Source organism: Zootoca vivipara, chromosome 4 (assembly GCF_965207765.1).
Source record: "Zootoca vivipara chromosome 4, rZooViv2.hap1.1, whole genome shotgun sequence".
In the NCBI taxonomy this organism is placed as follows: domain Eukaryota; kingdom Metazoa; phylum Chordata; class Lepidosauria; order Squamata; family Lacertidae; genus Zootoca; species Zootoca vivipara.
This window is the reverse complement of record NC_142587.1, coordinates 98859677-98875042: the sequence shown is the minus strand read 5'-3', so window position 1 is coordinate 98875042 and position 15366 is coordinate 98859677. Positions and strand designations below refer to the sequence as shown.

Below are 15366 nucleotides of genomic sequence, written 5' to 3'. Positions count from 1 at the left end.
TTTTTTTTGGCCTTCATAAATATTTTAATGGGCGGGGGGCAAAGACCCCTAGTTAGTGCCTATTCCCTACACCTACATGTCTCCGGATGGTCACAACATAAAAGCACAACATAAAAGCACACACCACATTTTAGGAGGGCATTGGATGTCAATCAGCCAAAGGCCTGGTTAAAAAGGTGCCAATTTGCCTGGCTCCTAAAGCTGTATAATGTAGGGTTATCAGACGTCCCCAGTTCCCAGGGACAGTTCCCGGTTTTACCAATCTGTCCATGGCCAAAGATGCCAACAGCAAGAGGCGATGTGGCCAATTCTGTTGCCAGTGTGGACGGCCGGGCTGCATTGGACGAGGGGGAACATTCCCCCTCCCGCTCCCACCCTCCTCCTCCTCATTGCTGTTTTGGCGGAAACCTTACCCCAAGGGCTGAGGGGAGACGCGGAGGGTGCCGGCATATGGTTTATGATGTTCCTTCTCGAACGTCCAAATTTGAGAGGGGTGCGGATGCAAGGAAAGGATCGCTGTTGGCAGTCATAAAGGCTGGGCGCTTTTATTGCCCTACCAAAGGAGACACCACCCTCCCGCCTCCTCGCTTTTTAAATAATACTCAGCCACATGGCTGCACCCTCTCCCCACACATTCTCCCTATTGCATTTTTCTCTGCCTGAAGCGTCAGACAGAAAATAGGGGAGGTTCGTATTAAAATAGCTTTGGTTATCTATCCATTTGTATTCCTCATGTGCCTTTTTCTGGGACGACCCCTACCCCCCCTTTTTGTTCCTTCCTTCCTTTTCGGTGACGCTTCCAGGAATCCCAGAAAAGGGGGGCCAAATCCACCCACCCAACTCCACACCCACCTCCCTCAGTTCCATCCATCCCGTCCTAATTTTGCTTTCCCTTCTCTCTCCCCTTCCCCCTCCTTCACCCATTATTAATAATTATTAATTATTATTCACCCATAACCAAGGAACCTGGCTCTAGGTGCCAAGGAAACTACATGTTTACAAAATGATGCTCCCTACTAATAATCCAGATGCTACTGTCTTTTAACACCCTTGGCTGCTGCAAAAACGTGTCCCTGGATTCATTGGAAAAAAATTGTAATCTGGTTTTTCCGATCTTTGTATGGATTATTTGATGGGAAGTGAGATTGGAGCTCTGCCTGAAGCTCTTTCCACATTCAAAGCACTGATAGGGTTTCTCCCCTGTATGAATTCTTTGATGGGAAGTGAGTTTGGACCTCTCAGTGAAGCTCTTTCCATAATAATAATAATAATAATTTATTATTTATACCCCGCCCATCTGGCCGGGTTCCCCCAGCCACTCTGGGCGGCTTCCAACAAAACATTAAAATACAGAAATCAAACATTAAAACCGTCCCTAAACAGGGCTGCCTTGAGATGCCTTCTAAAAGTCTGGTAATTGTTCTCTTTGACCTCTGGTGGGAGGGCATTCCACAGGGTGGGTGCCACTACCGAGAAGGCCCCACACACTGATAGGGTTTCTCCCCTGTATGAATTCTTTGATGGGAAGTGAGACTGGAGCTGTGACTGAAGCTCTTTCCACATTCCACACACTGATATGGTTTCTCCCCTGTATGAATTCTTTGATGGGAAGTGAGAGAGGATCTATCAGTGAAGCTCTTTCCACATTCCGCACACAGATAGGGTTTCTCCCCTGTATGAATTCTTTGATGGGAAGTGAGACTGGAGCTGTGACTGAAGCTCTTTCCACATTCCGCACACTGATAGGGTTTCTCCCCTGTATGAATTCTTTGATGGGAAGTGAGACTGGAGCTGTGACTGAAGCTCTTTCCACATTCCGCACACAGATAGGGTTTCTTCCCTGTATGAATTCTTTGATGGGAAGTGAGACTGTAGCTGTGACTGAAGCTCTTTCCACATTCTGCACACTGATAGGGTTTCTCCCCTGTATGAATTCTTTGATGGGAAGTGAGACTGGAGCTGTGACTGAAGCTCTTTCCACATTCCGCACACAGATAGGGTTTCTTCCCTGTATGAATTCTTTGATGGGAAGTGAGACTGTAGCTGTGACTGAAGCTCTTTCCACATTCCGCACACTGATAGGGTTTCTCCCCTGTATGAATTATTTGATGATTAGTGAGATTGGAGCTATGACTGAAGCTTTTTCCACATTCCACACACTGATATGGTTTCTCTCCTGTATGAATTTTTTGATGGGAAGTGAGATGGGAGCTCTGACTGAAGCTCTTTCCACATTGCACGCACTGATAGGGTTTCTCCCCTGTATGAATTCTTTGATGGGAAGTGAGATGGGAGCTCTGACTGAAGCTCTTTCCACATTCCATGCACTGATAGTGTTTCTTTCTGATGAGATTTTGTTGATGGGAAGTGGAATGGGAGCTCTGACTGCAGATTTCTCCACACTCCAAATTTTTATGTGGCTTCTCCTCTCTGCGGATTTTGTCATGGTCACCTTTGTTCTCGATTTCGAATTCATTACAATCTGCAATGGTGAGAAAAAGGGATTAGAACCTCAGGAATAAATGGAGAACTGAAGGGAGTTGGGTGTGTGTTCATTACCTGTGTTGTTTATCATTAACCAACATATTTATTATTAGATTCTGTTGAGTTGTTGAATGTTGCTTTGTTTGATATACAGTAGTGGTCAAAATTGTGGAAGACTTTTGGGGGAAAGTATATTTCAGAGGTTTGATGGCTTATAACACTTCTTTTGGAGTAATATCATAAAATTATATATCAATGGAAAGATAATTTAATCAATAATGCAATTCAACAAAGTTTGTTCAATTATCCGTATTCTATCAAATGTTATAGCCAAATAACCAGAAAAAGGAAGCACAACTTGCTTAGGTTGACTTTTGTCATTGTGCTGTGTGATTGCTATTAAGTTTGTTGTTTTTTTGTGTTCTTTCATTTAGTGACATTGTAAAACATAATAAAATTATAGAAATGGCAGAAAGAATTGACTGGTCACCCAGGAAAAAATGTAAAATAGTACTATAAAGTGAACTAGGCTACAGTTATGAAGAAATTAGAAGAGAGATTGGGGAAAACTTAACCAAAGCTGGCCTTTCTATATTTTAGAAGAGGTATAAGGCTGGTAAAGGCAGGAAAAGATGCACAAGGCACGAGACGACTGAAGAATGGAGAGACTGTCCCTACGTGACAGAAGAAAATCATCTGGGTGTATACAAGGTGACATGGGGAAATGTAATGTGAAGTTGAGTGAAAGGACTGGTCTAAATGTTAGAATTCTAAGGAAAAAGCCATTGTTATCTCTCAAGCAAAGGTTGAAAAGATTAAACCCATGTTAACTGGACAGAGGAACAATGGGTCAGTGTTATTTGGAGCAATGAGACCCAAATCTCCTTGCTTGGTAGCGATGACATGAAATACGCGAGAAGAATCAGAGAAGATTTACATCCTACTTGCGTTACACCAACCGTGAAACACCCAGATAGTGTGATGATCTGGGGTTGTATGGCAGCAAAAGGTGTGGGCAGAAATACTTGAGCCCAAACTGAAGCATTCCGCAGGTGATCTTTTCCCACATAATGAAGCACTTATAAAGATTTATTTGTTTGTTTACAGTGGTGCCTCACTTAACGAATGCTCTGTAAGACGAATTTTTCGCTAGACGAATGGATTTTGCGATCGGAGGTTGCCCCGCAAGACGACGAGGTTTTCTATGGCCGCCGCTTCGTCTTGCGAAGCGTGGCCATAGAAAAACAAACCTCCGACTGCAAAGTCCAGTGTGCAGCAAAAAATTGCCACGGCTTTTTGCCACCTGCCTTCCCCTGGGCTTGGGGAAGGCAGGCGGCAAATCACCCCCACACCGCCGCACTTCGGCTCCAGGGTTCAGAGCCGAAGTGCAGCGGTGCGGGTGCTGCGAAGGCAAGCAGCTGTGTGCCAGGCAACTGGGGGAAGGCAGCCCCCGCACTGCCGCACTTCAGCTCCGTCCCCCAGACCCGTGTATAATCCTAAAACAAGTCTAAAACTATTGGAAATGCATTTGAATTGGCCACAGAGGAGGGGTAAAAGGGAAGTCGACCTCCTCTATTGAGAGACCGATGAAACAGTAACCTGATCCCTGCCAGGAAGGTGAAAAGAAACAGCTAATTTGTTACCAATTGGACTTAAAAGCTCCCTCCCTGGAGCGGGGGTGGGGGGAGAGTGAAGAGCAAGTTTAATTTAAATCTCCTGCAAATCAAAGAAGTGATTTTAAAGGAACTCCCTGAAGAAGTCTGTTTTGGGTTCCTGGAGGGACAGGCGAATATACCACAGAAATTAAGTGAGGATTACAGATCTTTTATTAATCTGGTTTTGACTTGGTTAAATAGTAAAGAATTGGAATTACGGGAGAAATAAAAAAGAGAAAAGATTTCCAGACTGGGTTCAAAATGGAGAATTAATGATATAAACAATATTCCTGCCATTTCCGGCTCTGCATATGGCTGTTTTCCCACGGGATGGAAAGTGATAAGATGGCTGTAGTCTCAACATTCAACAAAGAGGTACTCTGGCTAAGGATTTCTATGACACTCTTGGATATTAAAAAGGAATTGAATGAGCAAAACCAACAAATAAGGAACTATTTGGACAATAGATCTGGAGTGGTGTCAGAGGTCCAAGAGGAATTATTGACAACGGGCAAGGAAGTAGAGCCGCAGTCTGCCATGTACATTGAAGAAGAGGAGGAAGATGAAGCAAAGGTCCCACAAGTGAGAGATGTGGGACTGAGAAAGGACTTGCAACAAGAACCACTCAATGAGAAAATAGAATGGGCCTTTGTACTCCCAGTGAGAGGGGGAGGACAGGGCATATTCGGGAAATTTTTAAAGAGGTTAAACAATGTTGGGAGGTAGATAGAGGGAGGGAGAAACAGAAGGAGTGGTACAAAAAAGTTGGAAAGAGCATATGGGAAAGGGTAGGAATGGGGTAAAGGAATTATATTAGGAATATTGGATTGATGATATGGAAGACCCGATACTGGTTTGAATTATGGAATTTGCTGTTATCTCCAGAGAATCTGGAATTGGTGGAAGGAGGGATGGATTTATTATTGTTATAATTGTATTATGTATTATGATTTAAGTTAACAATTGAAGGATGATTCATTGTTAGCAAAAAGTAAAGGTGAGGGAAAGTTATGGATTATATATAGAAAGGTAAATAGAAATGTTAGATTGGAATAATTGGATAAAAGGAGAGATAAGTAGTATTGAAATATGAGATATCATGTATATTGAATACTGTTAAATTGGATATTATAAAGGATCTCAATATGGGGAGAGCCGGGGAAGTCCCATAAGGAAGTTATGAAAAAGATTTGATGGTTAGATTTTTGTTCTTTGGTTTCCCCCCTCTCTTTTCTTTTGCTTTCCCCCCTTCTTTTTCTTGTTTTGTCATGTGTGGATTGTATTGTATTTTCTTTTTGTCTTTTGTATGCTATGTTGTTGAGAAAATTTTAATAAACAGATTAAAAAGAAAAAGCTAATAGAGTTCTGTCAAGAGAACAAGCTGGTCATCACAAACACTATTTTCCAACAACACAAGAGACGACTCCACACATTGATATCACCAAATGGGCAGCATAGAAATCAGATTGATTATATTCTCTGCAGCCAAAGATGGAGAAGCTCTATACAGTCAGCAAAAACAAGACCTGGAGCTGACTGTGGCTCAGATCACCCGCTTCTTATACCGTATTTCTCCTATTTTAAGACACCGTCTTATATTTATTTTACTCAAGAAAATAAGCATATGGCTTATTTTCAAGGGGTGTCTTAAAATACACTGGGGGAAGACTGGGGGAAGAAGGCGAAAGGCTGTAGCAAGTAAACAGGGCTGGTGAAGAAAACCCAGCCTTTTACCAGGGGACGCTGTGGCTTTAAACCACTCCAAGAAGTGATCGGGTGGGTTTCCTCCCCGCCCCGCTTGAACAAACGTCCCCTCCCTGCTCCGTTGCCTCGCTTACCCGTGCTCCGGTATCTGATTAAATGAGAAGGAAGTGTGGGAGTGAAGCTCTCCCTTTAAGAGGCAGCCTGCAAAGGCAATTTCAACAATTCGTCATTGCAGGCTGCCTCTTAAAGGGAGAGCTTCGCAGCCTCCACTCCCAAACTTCCTTCTCATTTAATCAGACACCGGAGTGCAGGTGGGGGGGCAGGGAGGAAAAGAGGATTGCTGAAAAGGGGAGGGGGAGGAAGAAAGAAGGACGGGGCGGGGGAGGTTCACGGAGGTGAGAAAGCGAGCGAGGCAACAGAGCAGGGAGCGGAAATTACAATGGCAATTTCAACATTGCAGGATGGCATTCCACAGCTCTCGCTCTTCCCCTCTTGTTCACATCGGCAGACTGGGGATGCCGCCACCACAGCCAAACACCCATTAAAATCGGAGAGGGAGGGGGAACCTTGAGAATCTGGGACCTTTCTCCCACCCCCTGACCAGCAAGGGAGGGCTTGTTTTCTCCTCTCTCTCACACACACTCTCTCTCACACACATACACACATTCACTCACTCACTCTTTCTGCCGTCCGCCTCTCCAAGCCAACTCATCAACCCAGAAATCAAGGGGACGGAGGAAGCCAGCGAGATTCTCGGACTCGTTGCTGCTGCTGGCTCCCGGAGGCAGCCTGCCGGGTCGGCGCCCAGCAGCGCCACGCAGAGCTCCCCAAGCCTCCGGGAGCCAGCAGCAGCAACAGGGCAAGAGGCTTGGGACACTCCGTGTGGCGCTGCTGGGCACCGAACCGGCAGGCTGCCGCCTCCTCCTGCTGCGGCCGTCGTGCTTGGTCCCGCTGGCTGGCTGGGGCGCTTGGCGGTCTCGCTCCGCGCAGCTCATGGGTATGGCTTATTTTGGGGGTATATCGTATATTTTGCAAATGCTTTAAAATCCTGCTATGGCTTATTTTATGAATACGTCTTAAAATAGGAGAAAGATGGTAGCAAAATTCCAGCTTAAACTGAAGAAAGTAGGAAAAACCACTGGGCCAGTAAGATACAATCTAAATCAAATCCCTTATGAATACACAGTGGAAACGAGGAACAGGTTTAAGGATTTAGATTTGGTGGACAGAGTGCCTGAAGAACTATGGATGGAGGCTCGTAACATTGTACAGGAGGCAGCAACTAAAACCATCCCAAGGAAAAGGAAATGCAAGAAAGCAAAGTGGCTGTCCAATGAGGCCTTACAAATATCGGGAGAGAGAAGGCAAGCAAAATATGAGGGAGATTGTGAAAGATACAGGAAATTGAATGCAGACTTCCAAAAAATAGCAAGGAGAGACAAGAGGGCCTTCTTAAACGAGCAATGCAAAGAAATAGAGGAAAACAACAGAATGGGAAAAACCAGAGATCTGTACAAGAAAATTGGAGATATGAAAGGAACATTTCGTACAAAGATTACCATAATAAAGGACAAAAGTGGAAAGGACCTAACAGAAGCAGAAGACATCAAGAAGAGGTGGCAAGAATACACAGAGGAATTACACCAGAAAGATATGGAGGTCTCGTACACTCCAGGTAGTGTGGTTGCTGACCTTGAGCCAGACATCCTGGAGAGTGAAGTCAAATGGGCCTTAGAAAGCACTGCTAATAACAAGGCCAGTGGAAGTGATGATATTCCAGCTGAACTATTTAAAATTTTAAAAGATGATGCTGTTAAGGTGCTACACTCAATATGCCAGCAAGTTTGGAAAACTCAGCAGTGGCCAGAGGATTGGAGAAGATCAGTCTACATCCCAATCCTAAAGAAGGGCAGTGCCAAAGAATGCTCCAACTACCGCACAATCACTCTCATTTCACATGCTAGCAAGGTTATGCTTAAAATTCAGAGACTTCCGGTTGGTCGCGTCTCCATCGCGGTTGGAGGTCCGTTCAGCGGAGCGGACCTCGGCACTTTGGAGAAAGGGAATACTGCTCCAGCGAAGCGGTTTCCCGTTAAAACCCCCAAGTTGAGCGTCTTGGGGCCAGGTTCGTCTGGCGGGCGTCAAAAGCGGGCTCTCCCCCCCCTGGAAAGGCTCTGTTTTGAGCCCCCGTGAGCGGCGGGATCGGAGCTGCGACGCGGCAGACATTAGACCATTAACTCCAAACTGCGAAGCTGCAGAACTGCGAGGCTGCTGCGACCAATTCTCCCAACATTTGGAACAAAATTGTAAGTCTGGACTTTAATTTGGATTTCGATTTGGACAATTGGCTTAAGGGAAGAGACTTAAAAAACGGGAGTCAGTCTCTACCCACTGAGGAACTGGGGGCAGTGGTTTAGCCCGAAGCCAGAAGAAAAAGTACATAGAGATTTAAAAGCCCAAAGGAAAGAATATAATTTCCCCACCTAAGGCAGGGTAAAGGGGGGAAGATTGGAACAATATAGACCCTGCAAAAATAAGAGAGACACGCGTAAGAAACTCCTTCTCAACCCGGGACTCGGCACCCCAGGAGAGGCAGCAAGGTTCCTATGAGAGGGAAGGTTGACAGCTGTCAACAACGAAGGCTAAATGATTTGCGATGAAAATAAAAGAGTTATAGTGATTGCTTTATAAGAACTTTGGAAATTATTTTTCAGCCATGTTGGATTTTTCTGTATGGGAACTCTGATTCTCCATTGCTCTTTGTCCTCTTATCTCTCTTCTGCCCTTGTGTGAGAATGTCAACATCCGGAACATCTGTTTTCCAGAGGACAGTGTTAAAATTGCTGGGAGACTTTATAACTGGGCAGCAACAGTTTAATGTACAGTACAGTTAAGAGACACTAGGGAACAATGTCAGGAACTGAATAAAGGTACCCATAATGGGTCTGATAACGGGAAAGTAACATCTGAAGACAAATTACAAGAACATATAGAAGAGGAAGAAGGAAATGCCCAGCAAGGAGAAAAGACTGATCAGGATTTATCCGATGGTTCTGATCCTCTTGAACTGGAACAACAAGAAGTGGAATTGGCATCATGGGAAATGTGGGAAAATGTGAAGAGGCAAGGGAAAGAATGTGGGATGATGGAGGGGCAGGAGGAGGGGAGGACAAATGCATGGGTGGTAAAATGGGAAAGATTGGGAATGGGATGAGAATATCTTGAATTAAAAGTAGGCTAGAAAAGAAAAAATGGTTATGGAATTTGGATTGGTTTACGGAATATGACTTTGGAATTTAGATTTATCTTGGAATTGCTGTATCAAATGGGGGAAGGAGTCTAGGAGAGAGGAGGAGGTAACGAATAACTAAGGTTAGAAGAAATATACGGATATAAGGAAAGGATTACTTTTAAGAAAAATTCTTTTGGGGGGAAGATTAGGCTAGGGAATAAAAATTATGACATTTGTTAGAAAATATTTGTATGAATTTTGATAATGGTATGATTTATGAAGTTTAAAGATGAGGAATTAGAATTTTCTTTTTTTTCTTTACAATGAAACTGTAAGGAATGATTATGAGAAGTTAGGAAAATCAAGGGGGAGAGATGGGGGAAGTCACATTCTCTTTTTTTCTTTTTCTTTTCTTTTTTCTTTTCTTTTTATTTCTTTTTCTTTTTTGGTTAAAAGACATGTATGTACAGATAGTTGGTCGGTTGTCCTCCTCTGTCTTCCCTCATTGCCCTGGGGCTCACTGGTGGCAGGGGTGGGCTCCGGGGGGGAGGGGAGGGGGGGAGATAAGACTGGCTATGAAATGAAACAACTTTAACCATCCAGCCTTCATGGGACTCTCTCGTGGCAGGAGGGGGCTTGTGGGGGTTGGGTGGAAGAGGCTGAGAGAATATGAAATGTATGTCTTGCTTTCTTTTGTAAAATCAATAAAAATTACTATAAAAAAAGGTTATGCTTAAAATTCTACAAGGCAGGCTTCAGCAGTATGTGGACCGAGAACTTCCAGAAGTTCTTGGGCTCCTTGATCACTGCAGATGGTGACAGCAGTCACGAAATTAAAAGACGCTTGCTTCTTGGGAGAAAAGCAATGACAAACCTAGACAGCATCTTAAAAAGCAGAGACATCACCTTGCCTACAAAGGTCCATATAGTTAAAGCTATGGTTTTCCCAGTAGTGATGTATGGAAGTGAGAGCTGGACCATAAAGAAGGCTGATCGCCAAAGAATTGATGCTTTTGAATTATGGTGCTGGAGGAGACTCTTGAGAGTCCCATGGACTGCAAGAAGATCAAACCTATCCATTCTGAAGGAAATCAGCCCTGAGTGCTCACTGGAAGGACAGATCGTGAAGCTGAGGCTCCAATACTTTGGCCACCTCATGAGAAGAGAAGACTCCCTGGAAAAGACCCTGATGTTGGGAAAGATGGAGGGCACTAGGAGAAGGGGACGACAGAGGACGAGATGGTTGGACAGTGTTCTCGAAGCTACCAACATGAGTCTGACCAAACTGCGGGAGGCAGCGCAAGACAGGAGTGCCTGGTGTGCTCTGGTCCAAGGGGTCACGAAGAGTCGGACACGACTGAACGACTAAACAACAACTAAAGGTTTCATGTTTTTTTCTTTATGGCTGCTGTTCTAATAAATACTCCTTCATAAAAGTTATTGCATTACTTTATCTTCATTAAATTATCTTTCCATTGATACATAATTTATTACGTATCATTAAATTATCTTTCCATTGATACATAATCTTATGGTATTACTCCACACAAAAGTGGTGCTATGAGCCATTAAACCTCAGAAATACACTTTTCACAAAAGGTTTCCACAATTATGGCCACTAGTATAAATTGTTCATTTTAAAGTTAATGTTCTTTTTATATGGGATGAGATTATTATTATTATATGTGTTGGAAGCCGCCCAGAATGGCTGAGGCAACCCAGCCAGATGGGGAGGGTATAAATAAAAATTATTATTATTACTACAGTAGTACCACAATTTAGGAACAGTCCTGTACCAGAAAAGATTAAGTTTGTAAACCGAGGTACCACTGTATTATTATTACCTGAGATTCAATTAGCCTAGCTCTTCTCTGGGATGAATTTTTTTTGGCCCAGTCATGGCATCCCCTCCATCTCCAATGTCAGTCGTCTCTTTGGTCAACTCAAGACTGACAATAACAATAACAAAAACAGAAAACCTGAAGCTAGTTATCTTTCCTAATAATTCAGAAGCTGACATTTGAGATAGCCTGGACAATTCAGAGCAGCCCAATCGTGGTAGAAAAAGGAATAATTTGAGGAAGATTATTCAAATAAAAAACTGTAATTTACTGTTTATTGTGGGGGTGTTAGGTTCCCAGGTGCTATAGGGGACGCTGTAGTGCTCTGTGAAAATATATGAGGTTGGTCACATACAGTGGTACCTCTGGTGCGAAAGGGATCCGTTCTGGAGTCCCGTTCAGAATATGAAAACCCCGCAACATGAAGTGCCATATCTGTGCATGTGCGCGGCACGATTTGGAGCTTCTACGCATGCGTGGGCGGTGAAACCCAGAAGCAACCCTCTCCGGTATTTCCAGGTTGCCTGAAAAAAAGTAACATGAAGCGGACGTAACATGAGGTATGACTGTAGAGGTATTTTTTGAATTTCCAGGCACATATGACAATATGACGAATACCAAGAGAGGCCACGATCCCACGATTTTCCTCCATAACCTCCTTATGCAGAGCTCTCTGGTCAGGATCCAGCAACGGCCACTCCTCCTCTGTGAAACAAACAGCAACATCTTCAAAGCACACTGGACCCTAAAAGCAAAAGGGAAATGTCCTCCTCTGAGACAGCATCAATATGATCTGCTACACAATGCTCTGTTGTTTCCTTCCCGTTAATTGCAGCGGTGTTTCAATAGGATTGCTTTGCTGCGCATTTTAATTCTGGATGTTTCTTTTATTCTGCATTTAATTATGGGTGTTCGTCTTTGTGCAAATAGGGGGTACTCCACCTTCTGTTTTTCAAGTCATTCTGCCTACATAAGTTACAGGGAACCAAGCAGAGGGCCTTTTCAGTAGTGGCACCTGCCCTGTGGAACGCCCTCCCACCAGATGTCAAAGAGAAAAACAACTACCAGACTTTTAGAGGACATCTGAAGGCAGTCCTCTTTAGGGAAGCTTTTAATGCTCAATAAATTATTGTTTTTTAATACTTCTGTTGGAAGCCGCCTAGATGGTGGGATATAAATAAATTATTATTAATTATTACTATTATTACACAAGCATTCCAGTTTGCCTGATGGATGGATCCACTTTCTCCCCTCCTTGAGAGCTGTTCTGGGGATTCATGGGGGTATGGAGAGAGGGAGGAATGGGGGGCAGGCCCCATTTTGCAGCGGCTGGGGCTGGTTAGGTGAATCCAGTCCACTATTTCTCCTCCCTCTCCACTGCTTAGAAACCCATTTTATTATTCAGTGCTCAATCTACAACTAAAATATGGTAAGCCTGTTTTGGGTGGCCATCTGTCTTGGATGATCTAGCAGAGATTCCTGCAATGCAGGGGGTCTCCTGGCTCTGAGAGACAAGCAGGGAGGGTGGCTTCTGACAAAAGGAGAGGGAGCCACCGGTGGCTCCTCCTTATCCTGACTCACCTCTGCCTCTCGACCTCCCTCCTCCCACTCACCTCCTTCCTCTTCTGCCTCTGATTCTGGACTGCTTTCTGCCACAGAGTCTCCCAACTCACTAAGCCCTGTTAACCCTTCAGCTTCTGACACCTCCTCTTCCCAGGCTTCTCCCTCTTCCCCCCCATCCTTCTTCTACCTCCACTTCTTGGGCTCTCAGCCATCTTCCCTTCCTGGTTCCCCAGCTGCATCCTCCCACCATTCCTCTGTGCCCAACCAGTCCATGACATTGCTCCAGCCCTCGGCCTCTGTCCCCACAAGGCAGCTTCCCCTGACCTGATCTGGTTCCACAGCCGCTGCTTCCCTTCTGCCCTCATGAAAAGATGGATCATGAGGTCTTGCAGGTATCATTCTATCACCTGCAAGAGAAAAAAGGTAAACAGGACTCCTGGAGTGGCTGCTTCTCTCACAGGTGAAACAGAGCATCTCTCACTACAGATGGGCCTTTGAGAAAGCCTTTCCTGCTGAGAGCATTTGGATGTTTGTGCCCATTTCATATGTTTGTTGTGCAGAAATACATCTCCCCTCCTCTGGACCCTTGTTCCCAACTGTCTCCCCCCCCCCAAAAAAAACAAGATGGTAAGAACCATCAGATGAGTTGGAAAACCAACAGAATGAGACCAAAGGGAGAAAGACCACCTTCCTCCTTACCCAGTGGTCTCTCTCTGGTGTCCAACGGAGGCCTCTCTGCCTCACAGGAATCCAGGTCCATTTCTGCAAAATTATCCTTTCCCTGAAAAAGAAACAAGGGTTCAAAACAGAGAATGGTGAGAAAAATTAGAAAGAGAATGTCAAAGACTTGAAGGGTGTGAGTTCTCATTCCATGGTGCTTTCCCAGAAAATGGATCGGCCATCAGTAGACCATTATGGGATGTTCTCTGTCCTGTTTTGAGCCCCTTGGGAGTATCCAGAGGAAAGTCTCTCTCACCTGCTTTCTCTCCTCTGCCTGACTCAGGAGGAAACCTTCGGCCAGGGCCACCGCCTGGGAACTGGTCTCCGCTCCGCATTCCCTCACCCAGCTCTCCATCTCCGGGGGAAGGACAGCCAGGAACTGCTCCAAGATCACCAGGTCCAGCATCTCGGCTTTCGTGTGCCTTTCTGGCTTCAGCCACTGGTGGCAAAAGTGGTAGAGTCGGCTGCAAACCTCTCGGGGTCCTTTGGCCTCCTGGCAGCAGAACTGCCTCAACTGCTGGCTCTGCACCTCTGAGCGGAGGGTGTCCTCCTCACCCAGGAACTTCTGCAATGGGCTTTCCCAGAATCCTGCACTGCTCCCAGTTTGGATGGCATGGCCTCTTCCTGTTCCAGGGCCAGCTGAATCTTGCTCATCCATCTGTGCTCTCAGGAAGCCTCTGAGATCGGAAGTAACTCTTTGGTATTCTGCCAAGTTCTGTCTGTTGTAATGAAAAAGTCTAGGAAATCCTACAAAGGAAATACATCGTTCTGTTACAGAATCTGTAGGACGGGGGGGGGGGATTGTTCCCTTAGGAAGCATGAATGAGTCTTGCTTGGAACCAGGGCTGGACTGCACCGGATCCCAGACCATGAGCTATCTTTTTGAAAAGAAAGAGGAGGAGGGAGAGGGGAAGAAATAAGTCTCTAGCCTTCTAGCAATGCAAAATGTGGAAGCATCTGAAGGGATTTCTGTGAGATTAATCAACCTGGTTTCTGCTGCCTTCCAGTCAATGCATGAAGTCAGAACCGACTAACAAGGGAATCATTTGTATCTTGTGAAAAATGGATGCTTGGCTCTAGTGGGGGTCCTCACCCGGGGGTCCTCAGGAGTTGCTCCCCACCCCCACCCCCCCTGCTTCTGTCTCCTTTTCTTGCACTTGGACTCTCTGCCGCTCTCAAGACAGACTCCTGGGGTGGGGTTCCTTTTTCTTTGCTCTGAGGGCCAGGTATGTATCTGACCAACTCCCTAAGGGCCAAGTGGGCATGGCCAAATAAATATCCCTTGAAAATTAAGCGGGTAATTTATCATCATTTAATAGCTTAACACCCACACAGCCATTGATGCCAAGGTCCCTGGAGGCTCGGTGGGTAGCAGCGCCCATTTCCGGCTTGTTTGCCAGCAACAATCCCTTTGGGACAGAGAGAATGTGGTCCTGGGATGCCATGCTCTGGGTGCGAGGGGACTGCTGCAGTGGCCTCCGTGTGGAGCTGCCCTTGGAGACGACTGGGAAACTGGTTTGCAATTCAGCAGGCCGACTATGGGCTGGGATCCCCCTCTTTATTCCCGGCCTTTCTCTCCCACTTTAACTTCCTTCCTCCACGTGGTTTTTTTTTTGGGGGGGGGGCTAGTCCACCTCCTCGCCCAGCTTTGGAAAACCATTTGCACATGTTTCCTCTGTTGTGCAATGACACTGAGTGATGTCACACAGACTTAAAGTCCTAGGGACTCCTTTGTTTGAAGAAGGCAGATTTCGTGGGAGTTTGGGACCCTCTGATCTCCAGGAAGGAGAGCGTTGCAGACCTCGCCCCCCCCCCTGGCAGGACCCTCTCCTCCCTGGCTTGGCTTGGTGTCCCCCCCAGGCACCCTCCCCTGCTGCAGCCCTGGCACCCCCACCGTCTCCCCACTGCACCCTCGGGGGGGGGAAGAGAGAGAGAGAGGAGACTGACCAGATCCCAGGAGGGGACAGCGATGCAGCCCTTGCAGGAGACAGCAAAGCAACACCCCCCCTTCCTTGCAGGAAAGGACTGGGGAGGGAGGGGCCTTGGCTCTGGAGGACCTGACCTGCTTCCTGTCCTCTCTAGGAAGGCAGCTCGGTTCCCTTTAACCCTTGCAAAGCCGAGTTTGCCAAGCTTAGCCCTCTCTTGCTTGCCAGAACCTCGGCTTTTA

General features: G+C 45.8%; 2 protein-coding genes across 2 annotated transcripts in view; both read right to left on the bottom strand.

The window, feature by feature from the left end:
- Positions 1-15366, bottom strand: part of LOC148686068 (uncharacterized) — a 120245-nt gene that overhangs the window by 90365 nt on the left and 14514 nt on the right. The gene's annotated exons all lie outside the window — the stretch shown is intronic.
- LOC118085577 (uncharacterized) lies at positions 1260-15233 on the bottom strand. The gene is made up of 6 exons (XM_060274038.2): positions 15147-15233; positions 13456-13946; positions 13179-13260; positions 12804-12886; positions 11535-11661; positions 1260-2482 (listed from the first exon to the last, which is right to left on the bottom strand). The coding sequence occupies exons 2-6, from the start codon at positions 13855-13857 to the stop codon at positions 1467-1469; spliced, it is 1710 nt and encodes a 569-aa protein (XP_060130021.1). The 5' UTR covers positions 13858-13946; positions 15147-15233; the 3' UTR covers positions 1260-1466.